The sequence below is a fragment of the Manacus vitellinus genome, unplaced genomic scaffold (genome assembly GCF_001715985.3).
Source record: "Manacus vitellinus isolate BGI_N305 unplaced genomic scaffold, ASM171598v3 scaffold_7_pilon, whole genome shotgun sequence".
Classification (NCBI taxonomy): domain Eukaryota; kingdom Metazoa; phylum Chordata; class Aves; order Passeriformes; family Pipridae; genus Manacus; species Manacus vitellinus.
This window is the reverse complement of record NW_021940813.1, coordinates 28,233,425-28,256,353: the sequence shown is the minus strand read 5'-3', so window position 1 is coordinate 28,256,353 and position 22,929 is coordinate 28,233,425. Positions and strand designations below refer to the sequence as shown.

Genomic DNA, 22,929 nt, shown 5'->3' with positions numbered 1-22,929 from the left:
AGCAACAAGAGCATTTAAAGCAGATGGAGCTGGTGGAGAAGGTTGTATACATAATTTGCATTAATAGATTGTAAATGTAATTGACCGACATGTTCCAGAAAGCTGGTGTACTCAGTTATAAACATTGTATAGTGACTTGTCAGCGACCATGGTTTTGGTGGTGTAGGTACTTGTACTTATTTTTTAGATACTTGTACAGCTGCACTGTGGAGCAGACAGTTTTAAGTCTAGAACTTATACTGAGGTGTGATTACCTTTCTGTGTATAACCCACATCAGGGAGTATCTACTCTAGCACATCCATTTTACTATTGCTTTGGTGGCAAACAACGTGGCAGTGGATCTGCACTTATTAGAACAGAAATGTCAAGTTGGGAAAATACAACCTCAAGGAGAACAAACAGCCTCCAGGAACCTAACTCTGTACTCTCTACCTCGCAGTTGGTTGCTGTTTTTGTTCTGACTTCTCTAAAACATAGAAGGAGGAGGAAGAAAATTTAACAGTTTCATCAGTGTACCTGTTTGTAATCAGTTTGTCTGAGAAGTATTTCAGTCTTAACTTTTCCTGACAGTAATTGGTTACTGTGTATGGGTAGCTACCACCCCTCTTAGCAGTCAAAATTGGTTCTAGAGTTGGTGTTCATGGATACAGCCTCTGTGCATGATTGATACTTTGATCAATGTAAACTGCAGTGAGGGCATTTCAAATATTTCATTAACGGTTCAGCCTGGAAGAATGAAAACAGCCCAGATATGCCTGAACACAGCATTGCTTCCCCCATACTCAGCCAGTGCAACTGCTGGATGAAAGGCTGCTTTATTTACAGATAAACCACAGATTATTAATAAAAATATAGTACCCTTTTTCTGTCGGAAAGACTGTTGTATGGTGTGACTACAGAGATGTGCAAGGAAGCTCCTGTGTGTTGACGTGGTGTATACTCCTGTCTTTCTGAAAGAAGCGAAGCTGTAACTTTGTTTGCACAGAGTAGCTTTTCAGAAATAACCTCTATACAAAAAACCCCAATCCAATATAATGTCACTAAATAACAAAGCTATTATGAAAGTGCCTCATTTTGCAGAATTTATTTGTGCTCAGTCTAACAAAATTGTAATCCTGCTTCGGATTAAAGACAGAATAAGTCACTCTGTCCCCTCATCCTTTTTCTTTCAGAATTTCTTCTAGCTTTTGATGTTGTGTATTTTTGTTGTTTTTTTTTCTAATGTCGGTAACTGGTCCTAGGTAAGAGGATATTGAGTTTCTAAATTGAATAGCAAATGGCCTTGTGGTAAGCCCTGTTCTGCTATAACAAAATGAGATTATGGTTAACAAATCATACTGGTGACTGCAGTACAAATTCAAACTTGTAGAGCAGTGTGCTTTTTGTTAGAGTTACCTACCTCTAATTTACCTACCTCTAACTTACCTACTGATTTGGTTTTAAATTATTTTCTCTTCAAAATGGTAGAACTTTCTAGTTCATAGTAAATCCAGAATTTGATATTTGAAATGTATTTTATGCACTTTTTTCTACTATGAATAAAGTGTGATGTGCTCTGAAATACCTTGCTTTTAAGGGTTATCTAGAGTTTGCATGCTTATCTGAAAAAAGCTATATGTGCTTCTTTGTGGATTTCCAAAGACCATTTTTTCCCCCTTGCTAAAAGTAGATCCAAGACAGTATCATAAATACTTTAAGTTGTTGTTCATTATACTTTGGCTTTTTATGTAAGCTGTTCGTGGTCAGAGCTAAAAGCACTGAACAAATAATGTCCATCTAGTACAGTGTTAAAGTAGCAACAGATCTCTTACTTGGGAATGGCTCTGTACAGTAAATGCAGAACTGCACTGTAAATAAATAGGAAACCTCTATGTTAGATCTTGATTCATTATGTGTTCTATTTTTTTTAACAACATGTGATAATTAATTTATCTGTTGTCATTTAGATCATAGTCTCAGGTAGAAACCCTCTTCTGATTTATTAAAACTTCACTAAGATGTCAAAGGCAGTTTTAGAAAAGGTTTAGATATGGAGGCCCAAAGTTCAATTTAAAATCTGTGAGCCAGCTCTAAGAAATCCTGAGTAATTCAGCCTTATGGTGAGAAAAAACTGCAGGTGCCAAGTACCTTGGAAGTCAAATAATGCGTATTTAAGCTTTTGAGGTTTTCTGCCTTCTAAAACAGACAGGGGTTTCACATTCAAATTCTGACTTTTCTGTCTTTGTTATTCATGGATTTTAGGAAAGGCATAAAATGCATATTTAGTTTCTGAATAAGTACTATACCTAAAGGGTGTTTTGTTAGTAGGTAGCATGTAGCACTTAATGGAGCAAACTTGTTCAAAGTTCGTGTTTGAGCTGAGCTATCAACACGTATCATGCCCAAGCTAAAGACAGTTTTAATATTTAATTTCAGTTGGAAGCTAAGTCATTCTTCCTGTGACATTTTTGGTCTGCTGAGAGTGTGTGGGTTTAATCAGATGTTTCAAAAACGTGCCAATTTGAGCAGGAATAATATTTAATAAAAGTTACTTTATCTAGGGATCTCAGAAAATCAAAATCTGTATTAACTTGATAAATAGGTGCTGTAGACACACTTCCTGTGTTCCCCTGGAGATGAGATTACAATGGTCTTATACTTCTGATTTATTAACAGTTGGGGGTTTTTAATGCTATTTTAATATGAAACAAACACTACCATATTCTACTACTTTGAAGGCAGTCCAGGTAATCTCACATTTATCAAAGGAAATGTATGCTGTAAGTTAGGATATGCAAATCTTTAGCTCACTTGAAGAAATCCCAAATGTTCTCTGTATATATTAAGCCTCTGGGAATGGGATAGAACTGTGGCAGGTTATCCCGTATCACTGTGCCAAGGGACTGCTTGGACTACGTGTGGAATACTCATTTGGTTATTTAATGTGTAAATGTCTTCCTTGTGTTTCTAAAACAACACCAGTCTTTTTCTGGAACAAATTCTGCAACATCTTGGATATTCGAGATTCAGGGCTTTAAAGAAAATGAGCAAAAACCCCTCCACCTAAAACCAGCTCCACAACTAGTTGACTTCATTCTTACCTGCATTCTGTTGCTTATATTCTCCATTTTTAAACTGTTACCTCTCCTCTGTTGTCAAATGGAAATGGAGTAACTGAGGTGTTCTAATGTACAAACAGCAACCATAATTTCATCTTCCATAGCTTTGGGACTTGGTTGCTCAGAGGCTATTTTGGAAGAACAATTATTACCTATATGGCTTTCTGTGTTTAAGATTGGTCTTCATATGAGAGGTCCTGCAGGTGGCCCATGTGAATGAAGGTTGTTGCAGAGCAGTTTATATTCAGTTCTTGCACCTGCTTTGTAGGTGAATGCGGATATTCACAGATCTTGATACATTGCCTTAATCTTTATTAATTCAAATCTGACTGTATCAAAAGTAAACTTTAAGTTCTTCACAACTAAGCTTTTTGGTAGAAGTAGCTTTTGATAATGGAGCACTTAGGTACTTTGGGTACTTTTAGAACACTGACACAATATAAGGAAGAACTGCTTACCATCAAAATTTTAAAATGTGGCATTATTTTAAAGATGAAGTTGACATCTTACCCCTGTTTCATATAAATGATTGCTACTGTATGAAACCATACTTTTGGCAACAGTAATATTTTAATCTTTGATGAACATATGCTTTTATGGTGAATGGAGGTTCTTGCTTCACTCAATTTGAGCAACGTCTCATTCTCAGACAAAATTTTCTCATTGGTAGGACAGTATTCTGAAGTTCTGTCTTTCAGTTTTCTTTTGATAAACAATCTCATTGCATTTCCTTTGAAGTGTTTTCATTAGGGGATTTTTGTAATGGTTTTGTGTTTCTTGTTTGTGAGCTGTAGTATTTAGCAGGATATTCTATGAAAGATTTTACTGACCTTGAAAGCAATTGTTTGGCAATGTTCAAATATTTGAGAGCTTCTTCCAGGTCTGGAGACCTTATGTTACTTTAGGTAACATAAGGGACATATTTTACTCCTGTAGCTTTAAGGACAGGATAGTGTCAGAATAGGTAAAGATCTGGAGAATACAGCTGTGCTGAATCTGTCTTAATATGTCTCCCTTTGAATCTAGACTGCACTGCTTTCAGTTATACTTCTAATTGCATCAACCAAAACCAAGAAAACCAAGGCAAAGGGGCATTTAAAAAGTAAAGGCATATAATGAATGTGTTATATTGCAGTGAAAACTAGTTTTCACCCTTGCAAGGCTTTCCTGCTGTAAAAACGTATGGGAGGAGAAGCATGGTAAGAGAATGGAGAATGATATTGTTAACAGTTTAACTATTTCAAGTTTCCCTGAGCTATAGAAGAAGTGTTTGTATATACTAGGTATGGTAGATATAAATGTTCTTAAAATCATGGAAGTTACTTTAACATAAGGTTAGTATAAGTTTAGCAAATCGGTCTGTTTTCTTCAAGAACTCTAATCTCTTAGCAGTAAATAGTGGATACTTATAGCAGCTAGAGAGTTTACTCAAATCACTGGTTTTCTTACAGTTTAAACAAGTATATTTACACCTGGTGAAAGGACCTATAAGTTATGTATAATGTAGAGCCAAATGTTTACACAGTACATTTGATACGCTTGTAATGTGTGAGAGCTTGAGATTGTTGGAATTTTAAAGAAATGTTGCAAAATGAGACTTTCATTTCCCTTGGATTTTTTTAAACGTGAGAAAGTGTTGACAGTGTATTGACATTTTGTCCAGATCTACTGCAGGTTTTGGTTGCATATCATGCTAGAGTGCAAAATGCTGCCAAAACAAATAAGAGTTAGATTACACCTAGATTACACCTTTAGGTTAATTCTGACCACACTTGGTGACACGGTTGGATAAAATCTTCTTGCTGGCGTTTTATATATGGGGGTTTGCTAACTGTTTGGAAAAGGTATGATTTTGTTGTATGGAATCTAAGTTGGATTCCTGACATAAAATGGGGCATTTGCTCCATTTAGTACGTTACGTGGACACCAACTTTGAAACAAGTGATTTGTAGGCTAGTACGTGTGTAAACCCAAACCCCTTCTGTTTTCTTTGCTTTTCTGAGTTGGAGATGCATTTGCTTTCTCCAACATATGTGCTCCAGTTACTGACTTCAGTTAAAGAAGCCACTTGCCTGTGTCACTCAACCAGCGATGCATACGGTTTCATGTGAAACAGGAAGAATGCTCTAGTCACTAATTCTCTGGTTTTGTACATCGTGCAGTCTTCCTTTGTGTAAGGAACCACTATTTTCTTCAGAATGGCACAAAAGGCACTCCCTTTCAGTCTCTAGATGTAACCTTGTACAACCAGCTCATTTTGTTTCTTTTAATTAAAAGTAGGTGGATACATTACAAGTCAACACCCAAGTTCTTACTGTTGAAGCTTGCTCACTCTGATCTTCTGACTGGAGAACTGTCTTCATTGGTTAAGGAAGTTCCCAAGCCACATATATTTAGAGGCTAGGAGAGTGTTCTGGGCACCTGACTTTATATGCTTTTCACATGACACTTTTGCCTTCTAGGCGTCTACGCTATTCACCCCTGTCTGATAGGACACTGTATGACAGGATACTGATTTAACCTATGATTTAACCCACTTCTGATATGTTGGGCAACAACCAGTCTTACATATGTTTCCACAATGGCCGAAGATGCTAAATGAAAAAAATTCTTGGGGGAAAACATATGTAAAACTCTCAAATTCATTAGGAATTTACCGGAATTGAATCTTGAGTATGTTTACGTATATTCCCAGCATTTCAAAATATAACTGTGAAGCTTTTGATTGACTTCAGTTTTCTCTCCAGTCTCATTACAAAGAATAGGAGATGAAACAGGAAGAATGTATCTGCTGAATTTATATCCTTTTACTTTTCAGTAATAGATTTGTATCATAAATCAAGTGAGCATTTTACAGAGGTGCTTAAACCATGTACAGTAAGAAAAAATTAATTGCTCTTTTAAAAAGGCATTTTCTCAATCTGAGTAGCTAGATATTTTTGCAAGTCAGCTTTGAGCCAATAACTCAAGGACTCATCTCCCCGAAATTGCAACAGCTGATTTCCATTGTTAAAAGAAACTACCTCTTGATCCCTGGAGTAGCAGTTAATTCCATTACAAGGGCATGCTTACTGTAACTGCAGATACCAACTCAGACTTCAAAAAGAGTTGAGTTCCAGCAGTAAAGAACCAGAACAGAGGCATCTTGACTCATTTGAACAGGCACCTCCCCTTTGTTAATTACCATCATCTCATCTAGGTTGTGGTATCAGGTTTTTTATCAGTGTAGGTGGACCTAGCATTATGCAGGGACAGAGGATCAGGAGCAAAATCTTACATGCCTTGACAGTTCATATTTACCTGAAGATGTGTGTCTGTACCAGCTTCTCACAATGAAAAGTACTTGCTGTGACTGCTCCAGGAAATTCTGCTGTGAAATTTGGCATCAGGTAACACTATACTTGTGCAGATCATTGTGGTCTGATAATCTACAGCTTGGAGAGCATCCCTGATGAGATTATTGCTTTGAATGTATGTTCATTAAGGGTGTCTGGTGTCCACTGCTCTACCTGGATTTTACCATGTCTGGTAGCAGAAAAACAGGTGAGGTTTATGAAGTCCTATTTCTGTAGATTTGGCTAACATCAAACTTAAAGAAATAAGGGAAGCTGTATCTCAGCGAAATGTAGTACTGGACTCATTGTTTCAAAATCAGAATGATCAGCAAAACAGTAAAATAAAACACAGTCCTAACAACAGAATTCCTTTTAAGTTCCTTCTGCCTTTATCACTTATAATTAATACCATGGTAGTTTAGTCTGGAATATGAAGTTAGTGAACTGTGGTGTTAGTCATGGCTGTTTGTTTTCATAAATTTAGCCTCTCAAATAGACTGTCTTATAGTCCCTTCTCTTCAGAACTAGAAAAGCATGAAGGCCTTAAAAGATTGTTAATATTTGGAATATTTCCTAGATAAGGAGTTTTACTTCCTTTCTGACAGGAACATACTGGTGCTTCAGTATTGCCAGTTCATTCAACATCATTTTCTTGGCTTTGTGGTGTTTGACACATGATGCATCATAAAAAGTGTCACTGAAGTCAACCCTGATTTTAGGTTTTCAGTATATAGCTGGTTTTCTGTAGAGACCACAGGTGATATAGTAATCATGTCATTTGCTCACAGTGCTTAAAATCTACCTCATCTCTCACTTACTGCTGTTGTGGTTTTAAGGAACTGTTCTGCTTGATTCTTGTTTTCAGCTCTTAGCTCCTCTTATGAAGCTTGGAGCGCTTTGTAATAGAGGAGAAGGATGATTTCCCCTTCTTGAGGAGCTGCTGAACATGCTGTGGGAAAGGGAAGTATCCAGAAACTGCACTGTGGCAAGCAGAAGAGTTGCACCAAGATGTTGGGAGCGCATCTTCCACTAAGGAGAATCAGAAATTGCAGTGAGAGCTAGGGAACAGACAGTTGATCCTCAGGAAAGACTCAAAGAGCTTTCTTCAGTGTTAGGAGAGGTTGACTATTTTATTTCGTCCCTTTTATGTTTACTTTGATGTTAGTAAAATCAGAGAGTACTTTAAGGCTTGACCACTTTGTCTAAACAAGGAATTTGCTGCAAAAGTCCTGACTGTTATACAAGCTTGCTTATGCCTTTCATAGCTACCTAGCAGATAAAATCCTCAAGGCCGTCTGTACTGATGTCAGTGAAGGAGTGTTTGAAGCAGTGGATTCAGAATTCAGGGAGTGCTGGGTATCTCCCTATCAGCAGACACTTTTTTCTGGTGTGGTTTCGCGTGTGTTTGGTGTTGTAGTGGTGAGTAGCAAAGAAATTTACAGTAGTAGAGTGCAGATATATTCTTCTGTTAATGAAGATGCTGTTTATTGATGGTTAGTAATTGTGTCTTTGAATTACTAGCATAGTCTTTAGCATCTGTCTCTTTACCCCATGTTTCATAAGTAGGAGGTTCTGTCATCACAAACACTTTGTAAATTGTAGTGTAGTTTGATTATTGTTACTAAATTCTCCATTCAATGGAGCCTTTAATTTACAGCAAACTTCGTGCGTTGGGACATACTTCACACCCCCCTCCAGGTTGAAAAACTGTGAATGCAATAGCACTTACTAATTTGGCCTGTTAAAGTGAATTGAGGAGGGTAGAACAGCTGCCTGTTGCTGGTCATCATCACTTCAGGTACTACAGGTAGTAATTCTTACCAATTGTTTTGCTGTCCTTGCAACGTTTGGAGCAAGTGACATGGGAGAGAGTGCTACATGGAGTACATGTAGCCTGAAAGTTGAGTTAACTATTTTAAATTCCAGATTGAGCAATTTGTAATCTGCATCTTGATTAGTGCTTTGGTGCTGATGCTTAACATGTGTGTTAAAAGGCATGAAAAGAATTCTGAAAAGACAATAAAGTCTGAAAAATAGTTGGTGAAACTGGAGCTGTTGTAAGCAAAACCAAACCCAAATCTTGTGTCAAATAAATTGTTAGAATGTTTTGTTAGTGAAATTGTGCTGTTGTTTAACTGTGTGACTACCATATTTTAGAATTCTTAAATTCTAACATTTATTTCAAGCATTTGTTTTTTTCCTTAAGGTATGAGTTCAAATACTATACATATAAAAAAGTTGTTGCTGCACATGTCTACCTACTTAATTCTGTAGAGCATGTTATAAAATATGATGCCAGAGAAATTCTGGGTTCTGGGTAAAACTGCTTAAAATCTATAATGGAAAAAAACCTGGCATTTCAAATTTTGTCTAGGGTATATTCTGTTTATTTTAAGTTACTGTGTAAACCCTGTCTTAAGATAGTTATTTAGGGATTCTAGCATGGAATAGAAAACTTGACCTATTCTGAAGTAAAAACCTGACAATAGAATTTCATGAGGATGATGCAACATTAGGTAAACCTTCAGGAAAAGTAAGCAATAAAATAATGGAAAAGATGTTAACTAAGTAATTAGTCTAAGTATAATTTACACGTTACTTAAAAAAAAAGCATTAAACACAAAGTTCTATTGTCAGTATGCATCACTTTTATACTCCTTTCTGGTTAATGGAAAAAAGCCCAATGCTCTATTGTCTAGATTTCTGATGCTTCGAAAATATTTTCTGTGTTTTGACAGGCCAGTTGGAATGCCAAAAATGGAAAAAGTTTACCTACATAACCCTAGCTCAGAAGAAACAATTACATTAGTATCAATATCTGCTACAACATCACATTTTCATGCATCATTTTTCCAAAATAGGGTAAGTTATTTTGCTTTCTCAAAATGAACTTTTCTTTCCCCTCTGCAGTATAAATGAGAGCTTCTTTAAAGAGCAACTTGCTGCAATAATGGCATACCTAAAAGTATTAAGGTATTGCAGTTCTTGGTCTCAGAGCAAATTTGAACTGAGCACAGAAACACTGGGACTTCTGACTGTGTTGGAAATGTATATTGTAATTGAAGGTTTAACGGCAGATCTCTTTGCTGCTGAAGTGACTCCATTGCCTTAGAGCACTTACAGGAACAAACTGTTCCTATACTTTTTCTGAAAATTCTAAGTCATGTGAAGTAGTGTTAGTGTGAAGCAGTCACTCCAATGCGCTAACAGCTGTAAGTAATCATGTTACAGGAACTTACATGTTCAAGAGCGTGGTGTCAGCAGGGTTAACTCTTAACCACCTTGTTGTCAGATATAGTCCTCTAGTTTCAGTTTTGTCTGCAGGGCCTGTGGCTTAGCAGGGGCCATATAAACATTAAAAACTTCAGAAAACCTGTCCATAAACAACCTTTCTCATTTATGGAAGTCTTGAAGTAATTGCTTTTCTCCAGTGATCTGTGAACTGTCAGACTAAAATATTTCTGTGATAAACTGAACTCAGAATTTAACATAAGAATTCAATTAAATACGATCCTGCACTAGATAATAGTTGTAAACTATTGGTATTTTTATTATTTTTTTACGCAGTTTATTTGTCTGAAACTTCTACTCCTTTTTTCTAAATTTGCAGTAGACTTTCTAACTTCGGTATTTCTATAAAGAACATAAGAGATCTTCTGTAGCACAAAAACCATTGTTCATCTGTGTAGTGTAATGTCTTCAGTAAACAGTTTTGCTTATCCCTCTGCTTGCTTGCTTTTATTTTTTTCCAGAAAATTCTTCCAGGAGGGAATACATCCTTTGATGTAGTTTTCCTCGCAAGAGTAGTGGGAAATGTAGAGAACACTTTATTTATTAACACTTCTAATCATGGGGTATTTACTTATCAGGTAAGAGAATTACACTGTTTCAGAAAAAGTTGTGTGAATCAAAGCAGTATCTATTATGGGACACTTAACCATCCAAGGATATTTGCACAATAATGATGAGTTGTTGGTTTGGTTTTTTTTCCATCAACCCAGTTGAAGGAATTTCCATCCCTGCTGCCTGTTGTAAAACAAAAATACACCACTGTAAATATTGTAGGGCAGTACTGTAAACCAGATTGATGAAATTATGTAGGATTTAAAACCCTCTCAACACCTTTTTTATGTTATTTTTGTGGCTTATTGTACTGATCTGGCTCATTCTGTAGCTCTGTGTTCATCTACTCCTGTGACAAGACACTGCTATTCATTAGGCTGGCAAAAAGTCACTTGCATTACTCACTTGAGATTCAGAAAGATAACCAGACAGATGAGAGAGAATGAAAAATGAAAAAAAAAATAAAAATACTCTTGTTGAAAGATTATGACTCTTACCATGACAACATTTTGCAAACAACAACAGAAACGCTTCCCATATGGATAGTTTCATAACAGTATGATTAAAGGAACATTTCACATCTCTTTAACCTATGGCTGGTATTTAGTGTTTCAGAATGTCAGAAGAAAGGTGGTATTTTGACTTCCTGTTTTCTCAATATGTCAGTGTAAGTAAGTAGTAGCTATGAGAAATGGCCTTCAGGTGCAAACGATAATGGTTTAAAATATTTTATTAGAATTATACTGTAAAATTAATCAAAAGAGTACATGGTGGATTACTAAAACTGGTGAGCATATTTTAGGCTCTGCAACAGTTACATACAGCTGCTTAAGCTTGTGTTTCTTTTTCTGAACCAGGTGTTTGGCATTGGAGTTCCGAACCCCTATCGATTGCGCCCATTTATTGGGGCACGAGTTCCTGTAAATAGCAGTTTTTCTCCTATAATAAATATACATAACCCCCACAGTGAACCTTTGCAGGTGAGCCTAAGAGGAAAATCATTAAATACTCATTTATGATATTAAACTGAAATTTTTATTTTGAAACTTCTTAAAATTCTATTTGAATTTTAAAGCTGTTTGAGGTCAAGTCTTTCATATTGTGTGAAGTTTTTTCTGCTCAAATGCAAGTCAGTTCTAGAAATTGTAGATTATAATCACAGATCTCTTAATTTGCTAATTGAGGTTTTACAGTAAAATTTCAATTTTTAACATGGCTATAATTACGGCAAAATAAAGATTTAAACTTCAGTGGTAATTAGGAAGAACACTGAAGCAAACAAAGTTAAATAGATCTTGTGCTTTTAATTTGGTGATGCCTCTTAGCTTCCTTTTGCCTGTTTTGCACAGTGTAAGGTGGTGTTAAGGTGTAACGTAGTATGTAATGTTGGCAAGCATTCTTATGTTAAGGCAGGATTGATGTCTTTACCTAACCAAATTCTGATTCTGTGAAGTAAGTGATCCACAAACTATGAAATGCTATAGAAAGACATAAATGTAGCACTAGCTAATGGCTATATCGTCACTAAAGTGAATTTATAAGATACTCCAGTAGTCAAATAGTCACTAAGCTATGCCATTGCATGTGATAATACCTGATAACTAGAACAGGATCCCTTTAAAACTGAGTGCTAATGATTTTCTGTTATCCACCTCAGGTGGTAGAAATGTATTCCAGTGGAGGTGATCTCCATTTAGAGCTTCCAACAGGTCAGCAGGGAGGTACGAGGAAGCTATGGGTGAGTAGCCGTGTCTTGCAGCACTCATTGTACTTGCTTGGGGAGGTTTTATTTTGATGAGTTCAGGCTTTGGGGGTTTTTTACTTACTTCATTTCTTGTTTTGTGATCATTAAAATATCCCATAAAAATGGAAATAATAATGGTCTGTTACTGTAATGGGAGTAGGAATCAAATGAAACGTTTAATTACAGTAAGCCATATGTATTGAGCTGTGCTTTTTCGGAATGCAAAGAACAAAACGATTCCCAGTAGAATAAAGTACACCTACCTGAGCTTTCAGGACAATGTCCCAGACGCCTGTGAGCTGGATCTAACCCACAGAAAAAAAATACATATTTTGTTAGATTTATTGGTTACGGGGTTTTGTGTTGGCTTTTTTGTTGTTAGTGGTGTTTTTTAACTCAGAAAGTCCTTCTTGCAAATTACTGTGAACGCACAGATAGGTTGAAAATGCAGCTGAACAAACTTAGGGAAGAAAGTCCTATTAAGGACTACTACATAAAAGAGCAGCTTGTCTAGCTGCAGTAAATCCCTAGATCATGAGTCGAGAGTGGCTGGAAACTGTTCTAGAAAATATTCCTACATGCATGCCCTGCAGTTACTCTTTACTCTCTGGTGCTAGAGACAAGGTAGTGGGTTGAACAGACTCATGGTCTGGCCCATTAAGTCTGTTTTGTTGTGTTCTTCACTTAATATAGTTTTTAAGTAACACCTGATATCTTTAAGTGAAATAAAATTTAGAAGCATCCTGATGGTAAAGTTTTGGCGTTATGCTATGTATTACACTGTTGGTAATGTCCAGCTGTCATGTGACAGTTTAACTTGTTGTAAGAGTAAAGCTAGGATATTGCCAAGTGAGCTATGAAGGACAGTCACAATACTTAATTCTTTTTTCTGGAGAAAGTCCATTAGAATGGCAGTGTTTTAGTGTTAGATACAAAAATTGCAAGTAAGTACTAACACAGATCACAAGCATTTTAAAAAATGCAGTGGAAAGAGATGCTGAGGGTTAGATGTAAACAGGAAAATTGATTTTAAAAGGTGAAGGTCCTAATGTCTTGACACTGTTTTAGTCAAATTGTATTGCTTCTAAAGATAGCCCCTTCCTTGTTGTCAAAAGAACTCAAGAGGAATGTTTTTCAGAGCATGTAGCTTTTCAGCTTCTCTGGGCCAGGTTACCAGCAAAAGCACTGGTGACTAGCATGTGAAAACTTTCTGTGTCTTGCAGACTAATCCTCTTGTTTCCCTTATCAGCCACTGGTATTTCAAAACAATAAGAAAAATCAAACCAGTAGGAGGAAACACCCAGATACATCATTGTATTGACTATGTCAAGAGCTTCACTGCAGTTAGAAAAAGCTGCAAAGTAGAAGAAATTATTTGAATTATGGTGATGATACTTTGACATATGGATTTACATAATTGTCTAAAATTATTCTGATACCAAATGCTCGGATGATTGGATGAAGTATAAAACAATTGATTACTTCCTGTCCAATTTCCTACCTCAAAAACATGAAATAAGCTGCCAACTGAAACAATACCAATCATTGCAAGGACTACTCATCCAAAATTTCTGCTTTCTGTTGTATTTATTTCCACTTAGTGTAGGAAGTTCCAAATTTCAAATCAAACCTTTCATCCTCTGTTAAAAACAAAATAAAAATCCCAATCCTCACACCTTCTGTAAAGTGATTGGGAAGGCTGTCTGATATTGGTATTTCAGTTACGGAGCTGAAGTTAGTCTTGTGCTGCAGCTGTGTACACCAAATACAGAAAGAATGCAGATTGGAACTGATGGAATAGGCATGTACAGAAACTAAAATGCATTTTGACTTTTTACTGTAAGTTACATGATGGCCCCACAAGCTTCTGGCTACTTGGAGTTCTGCACTATTTCAGTTTGTGTTTAGGACTGAAACTGTATGGCTTGTGTCTGCTTTGGAGAAAAAACAATTAGGATATGCAAACCCAATATTCTATATTACAGTACTCAACAACATTTTTATTAACAACTTTTGTTTATTGGTAGAATTCTGTTAATTTAGTCTACTGTCTTTTACCACAAATTAATACATAAAACTTAGAATTGGGATGTGGAAGTTCTCGTGCATATACCTGTTTTTAATCAGTGTCATTTTACGTGTTTACAACTATATTAATTTAATTTATAAATGAAAGTGTAATTTTAATAATATGGAGTATACCTCTTTCTGCTTTTGCAAGTTTTTCTCTTAATACAATTATACTCAATGCTTCTATTGTAATTATTTGGTATGACAGCTTTTTTGGTAATTACTGGACTCTCATAAATGTGCTTTGATTATTTATCAGGAAATACCTCCCTATGAAACAAAAGGAGTGATGAGAGCCAGCTTTTCTTCAAGGGAAGCAGATAATCATACAGCCTTTATTAGAATAAAAACAAATGCCTCAGACAACACAGAATTTATCATTCTCCCTGTTGAAGTAGAAGTTACAACAGGTTTGTAGAAGAGTGATTGTTTTCGTTGATTTTGTTTTGTTTTGTGGATTTGGTTGGGGTTTTTTTTTTCAGTTATTCAAATTAATTAACTCTTAGTGTAATAAGAAAATAGTAGTATAATAATATTAGTATAATAAGAAAATAACTTTTATTTTTTTCCTTAAAGCACCAGGAATCTATTCATCAACAGAAATGCTAGATTTTGGTACACTACGAACACAAGGTAAAGTATTCTTCAGGTCTCTAAGTATTTATAAGGAGTAGGGTGGGAAGAGGAAAGCCCACTTATCTTTGTATTGTTCAGGGTTGCTTGTGGAATGATACTTCTTAAAAGACTGATAATAGCGTGTTACAACAGTGCACAGATATATTCACCAGCAAGTATACTTGAGATGTGTACAAGAGAACAGTAGTTTGCACATCTGGTTCTAGGTCTAGTAATAACATTAGTCTCACACAGTTGTACATTACTTAGTCTGAAAACCATTTCAGTTTACTTAGTCTGTGAACTTGTTTTGAAATACTGCCTTACATCTGCATAAGTTTTAATGTTTCCAGACACGGGGGATAGTGAAGGTGTGCAAACTTAATCAAATCTGTTATTTATGATAAGATTTTTTTTCAAGTACTACTTACATATTTGTGCTTAACATTAATTAAATTAATATTGCTTGGTGAAATAAAACATATACATTGGAAAGTTGTAAAACTGAAGGTATCTTTTGAAACTGTAAAAGGGATTTGTTACTGAAGAAAAAGAGATCATCTTTTTTCAAGTAAAAAGAGATAGCTTCTGAGGTACTTTTCCTTGCAACTTCCTTAACACACAAAGATTTTACATGTAAGATTAGTTTCTGCTGGTGCATCTGGCAAAATCATTCATTGTAGTATTTTTAACCTGTTTGTTTCTTAATATGTTACGAATACGAGTAGTTAGCTGAAGCCTGTAATACCTACTAATACACAAAACTGTAGTTTTTAAGTGTGTCAGTTTCTTGGGACTAGCTATTTAGACTGGCTGTTCTGTCGTGTTAGTCTTAACTTTTTAACTCTGAACAGTGGATTTATTTGAGGAACCAGCTAGTGCAGATGACTTTGTATATGTTTCTTATGTTAAAATAGCCTAATAGCCAGGTGTGGTTTTTTTTCTTTAACAGATCTGCCAAAAATTTTAAATCTGCATTTATTAAATTCAGGAACAAAAGATGTGCCAATTACAGTAAGTTTTATTTCCTTTCAATTTGAAACTTTCTATATGGATTTACTTTCTCTCAAAAAAATTGATCATTCACAGGTTCGCCATGCAGTGTTCAGAATTAGAAGCTAGGTGAAGTGTGACTGAAAATGTAACTTAATAGGAAGGCAAATAATTTTTGTGCATGGTAAAATTAATTTGCTTCATAGCCTTCTTTGAATGCTCGGATGCTTTGAACAGCATTTATAGACTGTGCCTGCAGTATCTGAACTTCTGAAAGCTTTTATACTTGAGAGCAGTAACTCATGTTCATTGAATGAGATTAATGCAGAGTCTGTGAGATTCTTTGTCCTCATCACACACAGATCACATTTACACATCAGTGTAAAAAGTGGTTGCCCAACATAATCTTTTAAGATAAGCAATGAGTAGCTTTCAAGAGCTGACTGTAAAATGACCCTTGTTTTCTTGAGCTTATCTGCTTTGTAGCTTGAAATAAGAAAAAACCCCACACATTCTAGAGCCCTTTTCAGTAAGATCACTGAAGCTGGATGTGAAGTGCAACCAGCTTCAGAATTCTAGAGTTTGGATTTTCTGTTTTTATTACAGAATTTTGGCTCTAGTCTGGTAGTCCGCCTTTGTTCATTCATACCTTTTTCCTGTGTGATTTTTCTCATTGCCCACTATTTTTCTCACTTCTTCTTTCTCCCCTTCCTGTCTTCCGTGTTTTCCAGATTTAGTTGTGTAGCTAGCTAGCTATACCTTGTCCCAGTACACTTCAAAAAGTGTTGAAGTGTTGAAAAGAAACCAGAGGAGCGAGAAGAATGACTGAAGGATTGGCAGAGGTTTCTTACTGAGCTCTTGGAGACAATGTGTGTTTGTAAAGGTTATAGTTGTAACTATAACAGTGTTTTCATAGTACAGATCTAGTAAAACCTTAGGATACTGGAAACTGAGGCTTAATGAATTTAAAGTAGAAACAGGACACATTTTTAGAAATGAAGGTAACCTTTCACTGTGACAGTCCATTGCAGTGCTTGCTAAGTTGTTATTCACTAATGATTTTCAAGTCAATAGAGACTTGCAGTATAGTGCAAACAGAATTTAATTCACTGACTTCCTAATGCTTTATTGCATTTATGAGGTCAGGTGATCCTATAAGGTCTCTCCTGGTTTTGTAAGCTATGACCCACCTTCCGTGGAGTTTTTTTTTAAAAAAACTGTATATGACTTTTACAATCAGAAGGTTGGTAGATTTATTATTTTTCCAGCTAGATCTTAGTGTCCATCTTCTTAGATTTGATGGGATTTTGGCATAGGGACACTTTTTCAAGGTTGGAGGGTTTTTTTAAGTATGTAATATATTTCCTGAGTACAATGCAAGTAACCATGTATTCACACCATCAGTATCACTTCTAATATCTGATAGTGTAGTGCCTAATTCATACTCCACTATTTAAAAAAAAAAAAACCTATCCATTTTTTTTAAATCTGTGGTCTTTACAACATGGACTATAAACCAAAGATGATGGCTGTCATTTGATAACCATTAGACATGTCATGACAAAACTTTTTCAGATAAATTATTCTTTTACAGTGTATCAAAGCAGTAAATTTGGTATTCTTAAAGCCTTTGGGACTCACTTTTGCAATGAAAAAGTTACCACATCAGTCCAGATGTGGTCCAGATTTTTCAGTGTGTCACATATGGCTGTCAAGTCAGTTGTTCCTCTTATTAAGGCACAGCTTTGTTGGGAAGTTTGTAACCTTTCTACCTTTTGAAGCTCTGTATGAATTTCTGCTTCTGTGCCGATTAAGGGATTTCAAAGTGGTAAGCAAGAGTAAAGAATTTTTGGAAGGAACCTGGAGAATAGTTTACTTCTAGGAAAGCTTGAGAAATGGAGTTCTGACCCTTTAGAGTTAGAGTTTAAAAGCAGTGAGACAGAGCTGTGTGACAAATTTCATCTTAATGTCAGAAGAAAAGGCCAAGGCTATATTTAGCATATGTTTAAGCTGGGTGTTGGAGGAACTAAATATCTTCAGGTCATCAGTGTGTGACAGACTGCTAATACTGTTACCAGAGTTATAGTTGTTCTGCCTTCAAGTACTTAGTCATGCTGTAGTCCAGAAAATTGGTTGAGGAAAATAACAGCTAGACACTTGACTTTTTTTTTTAAGTTTTAAAACTCCTTATAAAATCTTCCTCATGTTGTAGGATTTGCTCCATTACTGGGGAGTATAATGTTTATTTCATGACTGGATAAACTATTGCATTGCTGCAACAATTAAACCATGCTGTCAAAAACCTAGTAAATTTAGATTATTGAACACTTCCTTTTATCCCTTCTCTAGAATGAAAATTTTGTTTCCTTAAGGCAGTTCGAGCCCATTTGATTGCTAAAAGTAAAGACACACTTCAAAACTTGAGTTCCTCATCATGTTTGATGCATAAAGAACCAGGAACTTCAGGACAGCCATAGTGAAGCTGAGTTCTGTCAAATTGAAAACAAATGTATAAGCAAGTATTTCATTCTGTCACAACTCATATACTCATACTTTACTGGTTAATTTCTCTTATCAACCTACAAGAAGTAGCTTGCTTCTGCATTATATTTTCAATCTGCACATTTAAGTGCATGCATCTCAAAGCTGAGGATTAAAATCTGGTAGTAGTTTATTCGATGGCTGTTCTGAATGGTGCTTATGGAGATAGTGAACTTCAGTTAGTTAGGTGTTTCCCTGTTTAAACAGAAGGCCGAGTAATTACTGACAATTGTGTCTGTAAAACTGAATAAAAGAGTAGAGAGTTGGTTCTGCACTAATAGAACTAGCCTTGGTCTGCTATCTGTAGCCACAGAGCTTTTTCGTCTTGGAGTAGGGTAGCTGTGTCTTTACTATCTGTAATCAAAAGTCTACAGCCTGCTCAGTCTTTAGATCAATATACTAGATGGATGGATGGATAAGATAAAACTGAGTTCTGGAGTTTCTGACAGGTAAACAGCATGGAAGAACATGTGCCAGTCTTTTAGTTTATTAGAATACACGTAGTCTGAGAGTACTTAAACCTTCAAAATCTTTCTCAAGAACTGCTCAACAGCACAAAGTTTTCTCCCCCTTCTGTGTCCTTTAGAAATTTAAGGTCCTAATTTTCTGCTCTTATGCTAAATATTGAATGTGTCTTCATAGAGCAGGGTCAGGAATTTTGAATGGGGCATTCTGTGGGAGAGCCATGTGTTACTGAAGCATATCTATTTAGAATTATTCTTTCCCACAGAAGTTGCTGTTAGAAAATTTTCAGAGAAAATTAGTGGTATTAGATTCTTGATGAAACTTGTTTTGCATGTATTTTCATGTCCCTATCTGATGAATTTTAATTCAGGACAAGTTTTGCTTGAGCCTTAATTGAGATACGTTGAAATTTGCACAACGTGAAGTTGAAAGGATTCCTAAGCATGTTTATTTTTCCTCTAGTTGTCTTAATTCTGTATTTCCCTTTATAGCATGTAATCAAGCAACAAGTGAGAGATACATTATGTAGTTCAGAAATTTTCAACAAAACACTGTAAATTACTTTACTAAATTAATTAGCTGTAGACATCTAGATTTGTTACAGTCATGGTTTAAGAGATGCTGTTTTTCTGACAACAGACTGTCCTTTTGAATATTTCCACTTTGATTTACTAAATGAAATCAACATTATTTCAAACCAGTAATTAAAGAAAGCATTTTGCATGAAGCTAGCTTCTAGAAATGGTTGACCTTTCTGTCATGCAAAAGTTGTGAATTTCATTACTTCTTTGGTTTTATCTGCTTTAAGAGAGTTGTTTTTTTTAAAGACACATCAAGATTTCAGTTTTGTAGTGTGGATTTCATTAGAAGAAAATTGAGATCATTTTTAATCAATTCATGAGGAAAATAGCAAATATCTGCACCATGTGTGTTTAGGTGGTGGACAAAGGTCAGTACTATAAATCCAAAATAAAAAACTTCGGTTGAGTTAGCAGAGATTATTCATTAGCTGCTAGAGTAGTGCTGCTTGTTTCCTCTAAGGATCATGTGGTCTGCAGAATTTAGTTATGTATGCACAATTTTATGACTTCAATTTACAATCAAGGATAGCTTAGCTTGGAAGAAGGGTAATTGGTTTGTACCACTAACTGTCTGCCTTGCTCCTCTCTGGCCAAGAAAGGCTCAGCTGCTTGTCAAGCAGGTGCTAAACCACTGCAGCCCAGCATAAGGTAAACCAGCACTCATTTCAGTTTCCTTAATACAGCATCCTGTAATTTGCTGTGGCTTAACAGCTGCTATGTGAGCAGCTGAGCTGTTCTTAAAGCAAAAGACAGCTGGGGAGGAAGAATCATGGCAGCCATCCTAATTTTAAGCAAAACAAGAATAAGAGTGTTTAAATGCTCCATGCCCAGTTTCTCTCTGCGGAATCTAGAATAGAGAGTTTGCTAGCAACTTTTATAAAGTCTCCAGATGATGACATGGAATTCCTAATCCTGCTGCATAGCAAAGAGTACCTCTACAAATCAGCTCTGGCTAATAACTGACACAACAGCTATTCCAGTAATGCCCAATTTACTTTTCCATTTAGTTTAAACCAGTAATCCTCAGATGTAAAAGGTAACCTTGTAAAATGTTAGTGTAGAACGAGTGTCATCTCAGATTTGCAAAACTTTTGTCTATATAGTTAGTTATTTTTTTCTCTGTGGCAGCTCTGAAGACTTAGATGGGATCACAGACAAGGTAGATGTCTGTATCATCACTGGTAGCTGCACAAGTCAGTTGACTGCTTTCTTAGTGAGTGCCGCAGAAACAAATAGTCTAGCTATTGTAACCCCTGCAGCATTAAGAATAAAAAGTAAATCTTAATTTAAATAAAGCTTATTTTCTACTCTATTAACATGTTTCTGGCCATACTGTCACTTCATTCAATATCTCCAAGGAGAACTCTATATTTCCCATATTTCTGAATACTGACCGAGTAATTTACAGTACCTGAAAAAAATTCTAAAACAGCTTTTTAGGATGCTTTGTTATAGGAAAGACACCTGCAAAAACTTGGGCAGAACTAGTTGCACTTGTATCATTGTGAAAGATGTGTGAAAACTGCACCGCTTGTTAGCAATCATGAATTTACAGGTGCTTCATATTTTGATTGTTTGCAGAGCGTTAGACCTACACCACAGAACGAAGCTATAACAGTACATTTCAAGCCAGTTACGTTAAAAGCCTCTGAAAGTAAATATACCAAAGTTGCAAGTATTAGCTTTGATGGTAAGTAGTACTCCTCTCTTCTTAGAACTTTTCAAGTGCTTCTGAAAACTTACTGAAACTTCATGAATTATTTTCACTCTTTTAACAAAATGCTATTTGTAATTTTGAGAAGGAAATGGAATTCTCCTACCTGGAAAAGGCTTATGGTTCTTTTAAACTTCAATTATTTTTGAAAGGATTGTCTCTGTTCATAATTGGCAAGTAACTTAGACTGATGAGAAGAGAAGGTATTCTTAATATTTCTAATAAACATGACAGTATTCTTATGTTAAGACACTGATGATTTAAATGTATTTTTAGTCTAAACAGGCAGTTGTTTTTGAGAAATCCTAATAAACCAGGTACAAGTTATTCCTGGAGATATTCCAGTTAGGCAGAAGAGAAAAAATTTCACAATGAGAACAATCAGCCATTGAAATAATCTCCCTAGGAAGGGGTGGATTCCCCAGTATTGGACACTTAAGATCCATCTGACCAGGGTGCTCAGCCATTTTGTTTAGACTGTGCTTCTGCTGGGAAAGGATAGACCAGATGGTCCTTGAGGCCCCCTCCAACCTGGTATTCCATAGTGTGACTGTAAATACTATACTGACATTTTGTAGAAAGGCACTTCAATTTTTATAGAGATTTTAATCAACTGTCAGAATGGTGGTAACTACTCCTATGTTACTGCTTTAAACTACTAATTGGTGCTGTAAGTCTTTCTTCCTGGATTGCTTAAAAATGGAACCTTATAGATGCAATACTTGTGACAGACATAATTTTAGAAGTTATATGGATAAAGAGGAAAAGATTGATTTTTTTTTTTTTAATTATCATTTAGTGATTAGTACTTTAGATATTTAATAGCTTACGCTTTGTAAGATGAGTGAAGTATGTTTTAACCTATAAATAAGTCCTGAAATAGCTGAACTCTGTCAACCTGAGGTCATAATATGTTCAGGTTTTGAAACTGGTAGGATTTGTTATATGAGGACCTCCTGGCTAACATATGGTATGTCTTAGAAGGAAGTTCTGGGACAAATGCCTAGTCAAACTGCTTAATGTGTTTAAGGAATTGACTTGACCAATTCTTATCAGTGAAGCAGCCAGCTCTAAATATTTGCAATTTCAGCTGCCCAAATACATACGGAGCTTCAGGGGCTTGGTGATTTCTCTTAACTAGTATTTGAATCCCTTGACTTTTCTGGCACTGTTGCTACCAAGCTGACATTACTTGACCTGTGATCTTGGAGCAGACCTGTGAGCATCATTCTTGGTTCTTGTGTGGTTTGGGTTCTTACATGGATTCTGCTTCTATTTCTGTAAAGTTTTACTTGTCTTTCATTACTTTGTTACTAAGATGTTGTGTTTCTGGCCCAAAGTTCCTCTCAATTGGTAGCTCTAAATGGGGAGCCCAGCAATCTCAGGCTTCTATTCTGTTAGTGGAGGGATAGATGTATTCCATACTCCCTACTGGGGAGTTCAGATCATCTGGGATCCATATTATCATCTGGAAATGTTCAAGTTAGTTATATGACAGAAACAACCAGGCTTCCCTATCGTAGATAAGCTTACTAAATCAGGTAGATCATCTAACTGGTCTTAAACGGGAAAAATTCAGAACTCAGATCCCTTGCTTCATAGGCTTTACACCATGCCAGTTGCTTATTGAAATTTCCTTAAAATCCATTTTTTTCCTTCCATGATACTACATTTCTGAGCTAGCTCTGTGCTTTTATTCTTCCACTCAATTCTAGTCTAACCTAATAGATCATTTTTTTTGTCTACTTTAACAAACTTCTTACATTCTTGTGTGTACAGCATCAAAAGCAAAAAAAGCATCACAGTCTTCTGGGAAAATAACTGTTAAAGCAAAAGAGAAGAGCTACTCCAAACTTGAAATACCGTATCAAGCAGAAGTGTTGGATGGGTAAGCTTACAGTAACTGAACATAGTTCAAAAGCTAAATGC

General features: G+C 35.8%; 1 protein-coding gene across 1 annotated transcript in view; it reads left to right on the top strand.

Moving 5' to 3' along the window:
• Positions 1-22,929, top strand: part of TMEM131 (transmembrane protein 131) — a 73,821-nt gene that overhangs the window by 17,370 nt on the left and 33,522 nt on the right. Inside the window, exons 4-12 of the mRNA XM_018084200.3 lie at positions 9,173-9,296; positions 10,187-10,303; positions 11,135-11,257; positions 11,935-12,015; positions 14,351-14,501; positions 14,668-14,724; positions 15,659-15,720; positions 20,868-20,976; positions 22,780-22,888. Coding sequence (XP_017939689.1) covers positions 9,173-9,296; positions 10,187-10,303; positions 11,135-11,257; positions 11,935-12,015; positions 14,351-14,501; positions 14,668-14,724; positions 15,659-15,720; positions 20,868-20,976; positions 22,780-22,888 — 933 coding nt within the window. The remainder of the gene's footprint in view (positions 1-9,172; positions 9,297-10,186; positions 10,304-11,134; positions 11,258-11,934; positions 12,016-14,350; positions 14,502-14,667; positions 14,725-15,658; positions 15,721-20,867; positions 20,977-22,779; positions 22,889-22,929) is intronic.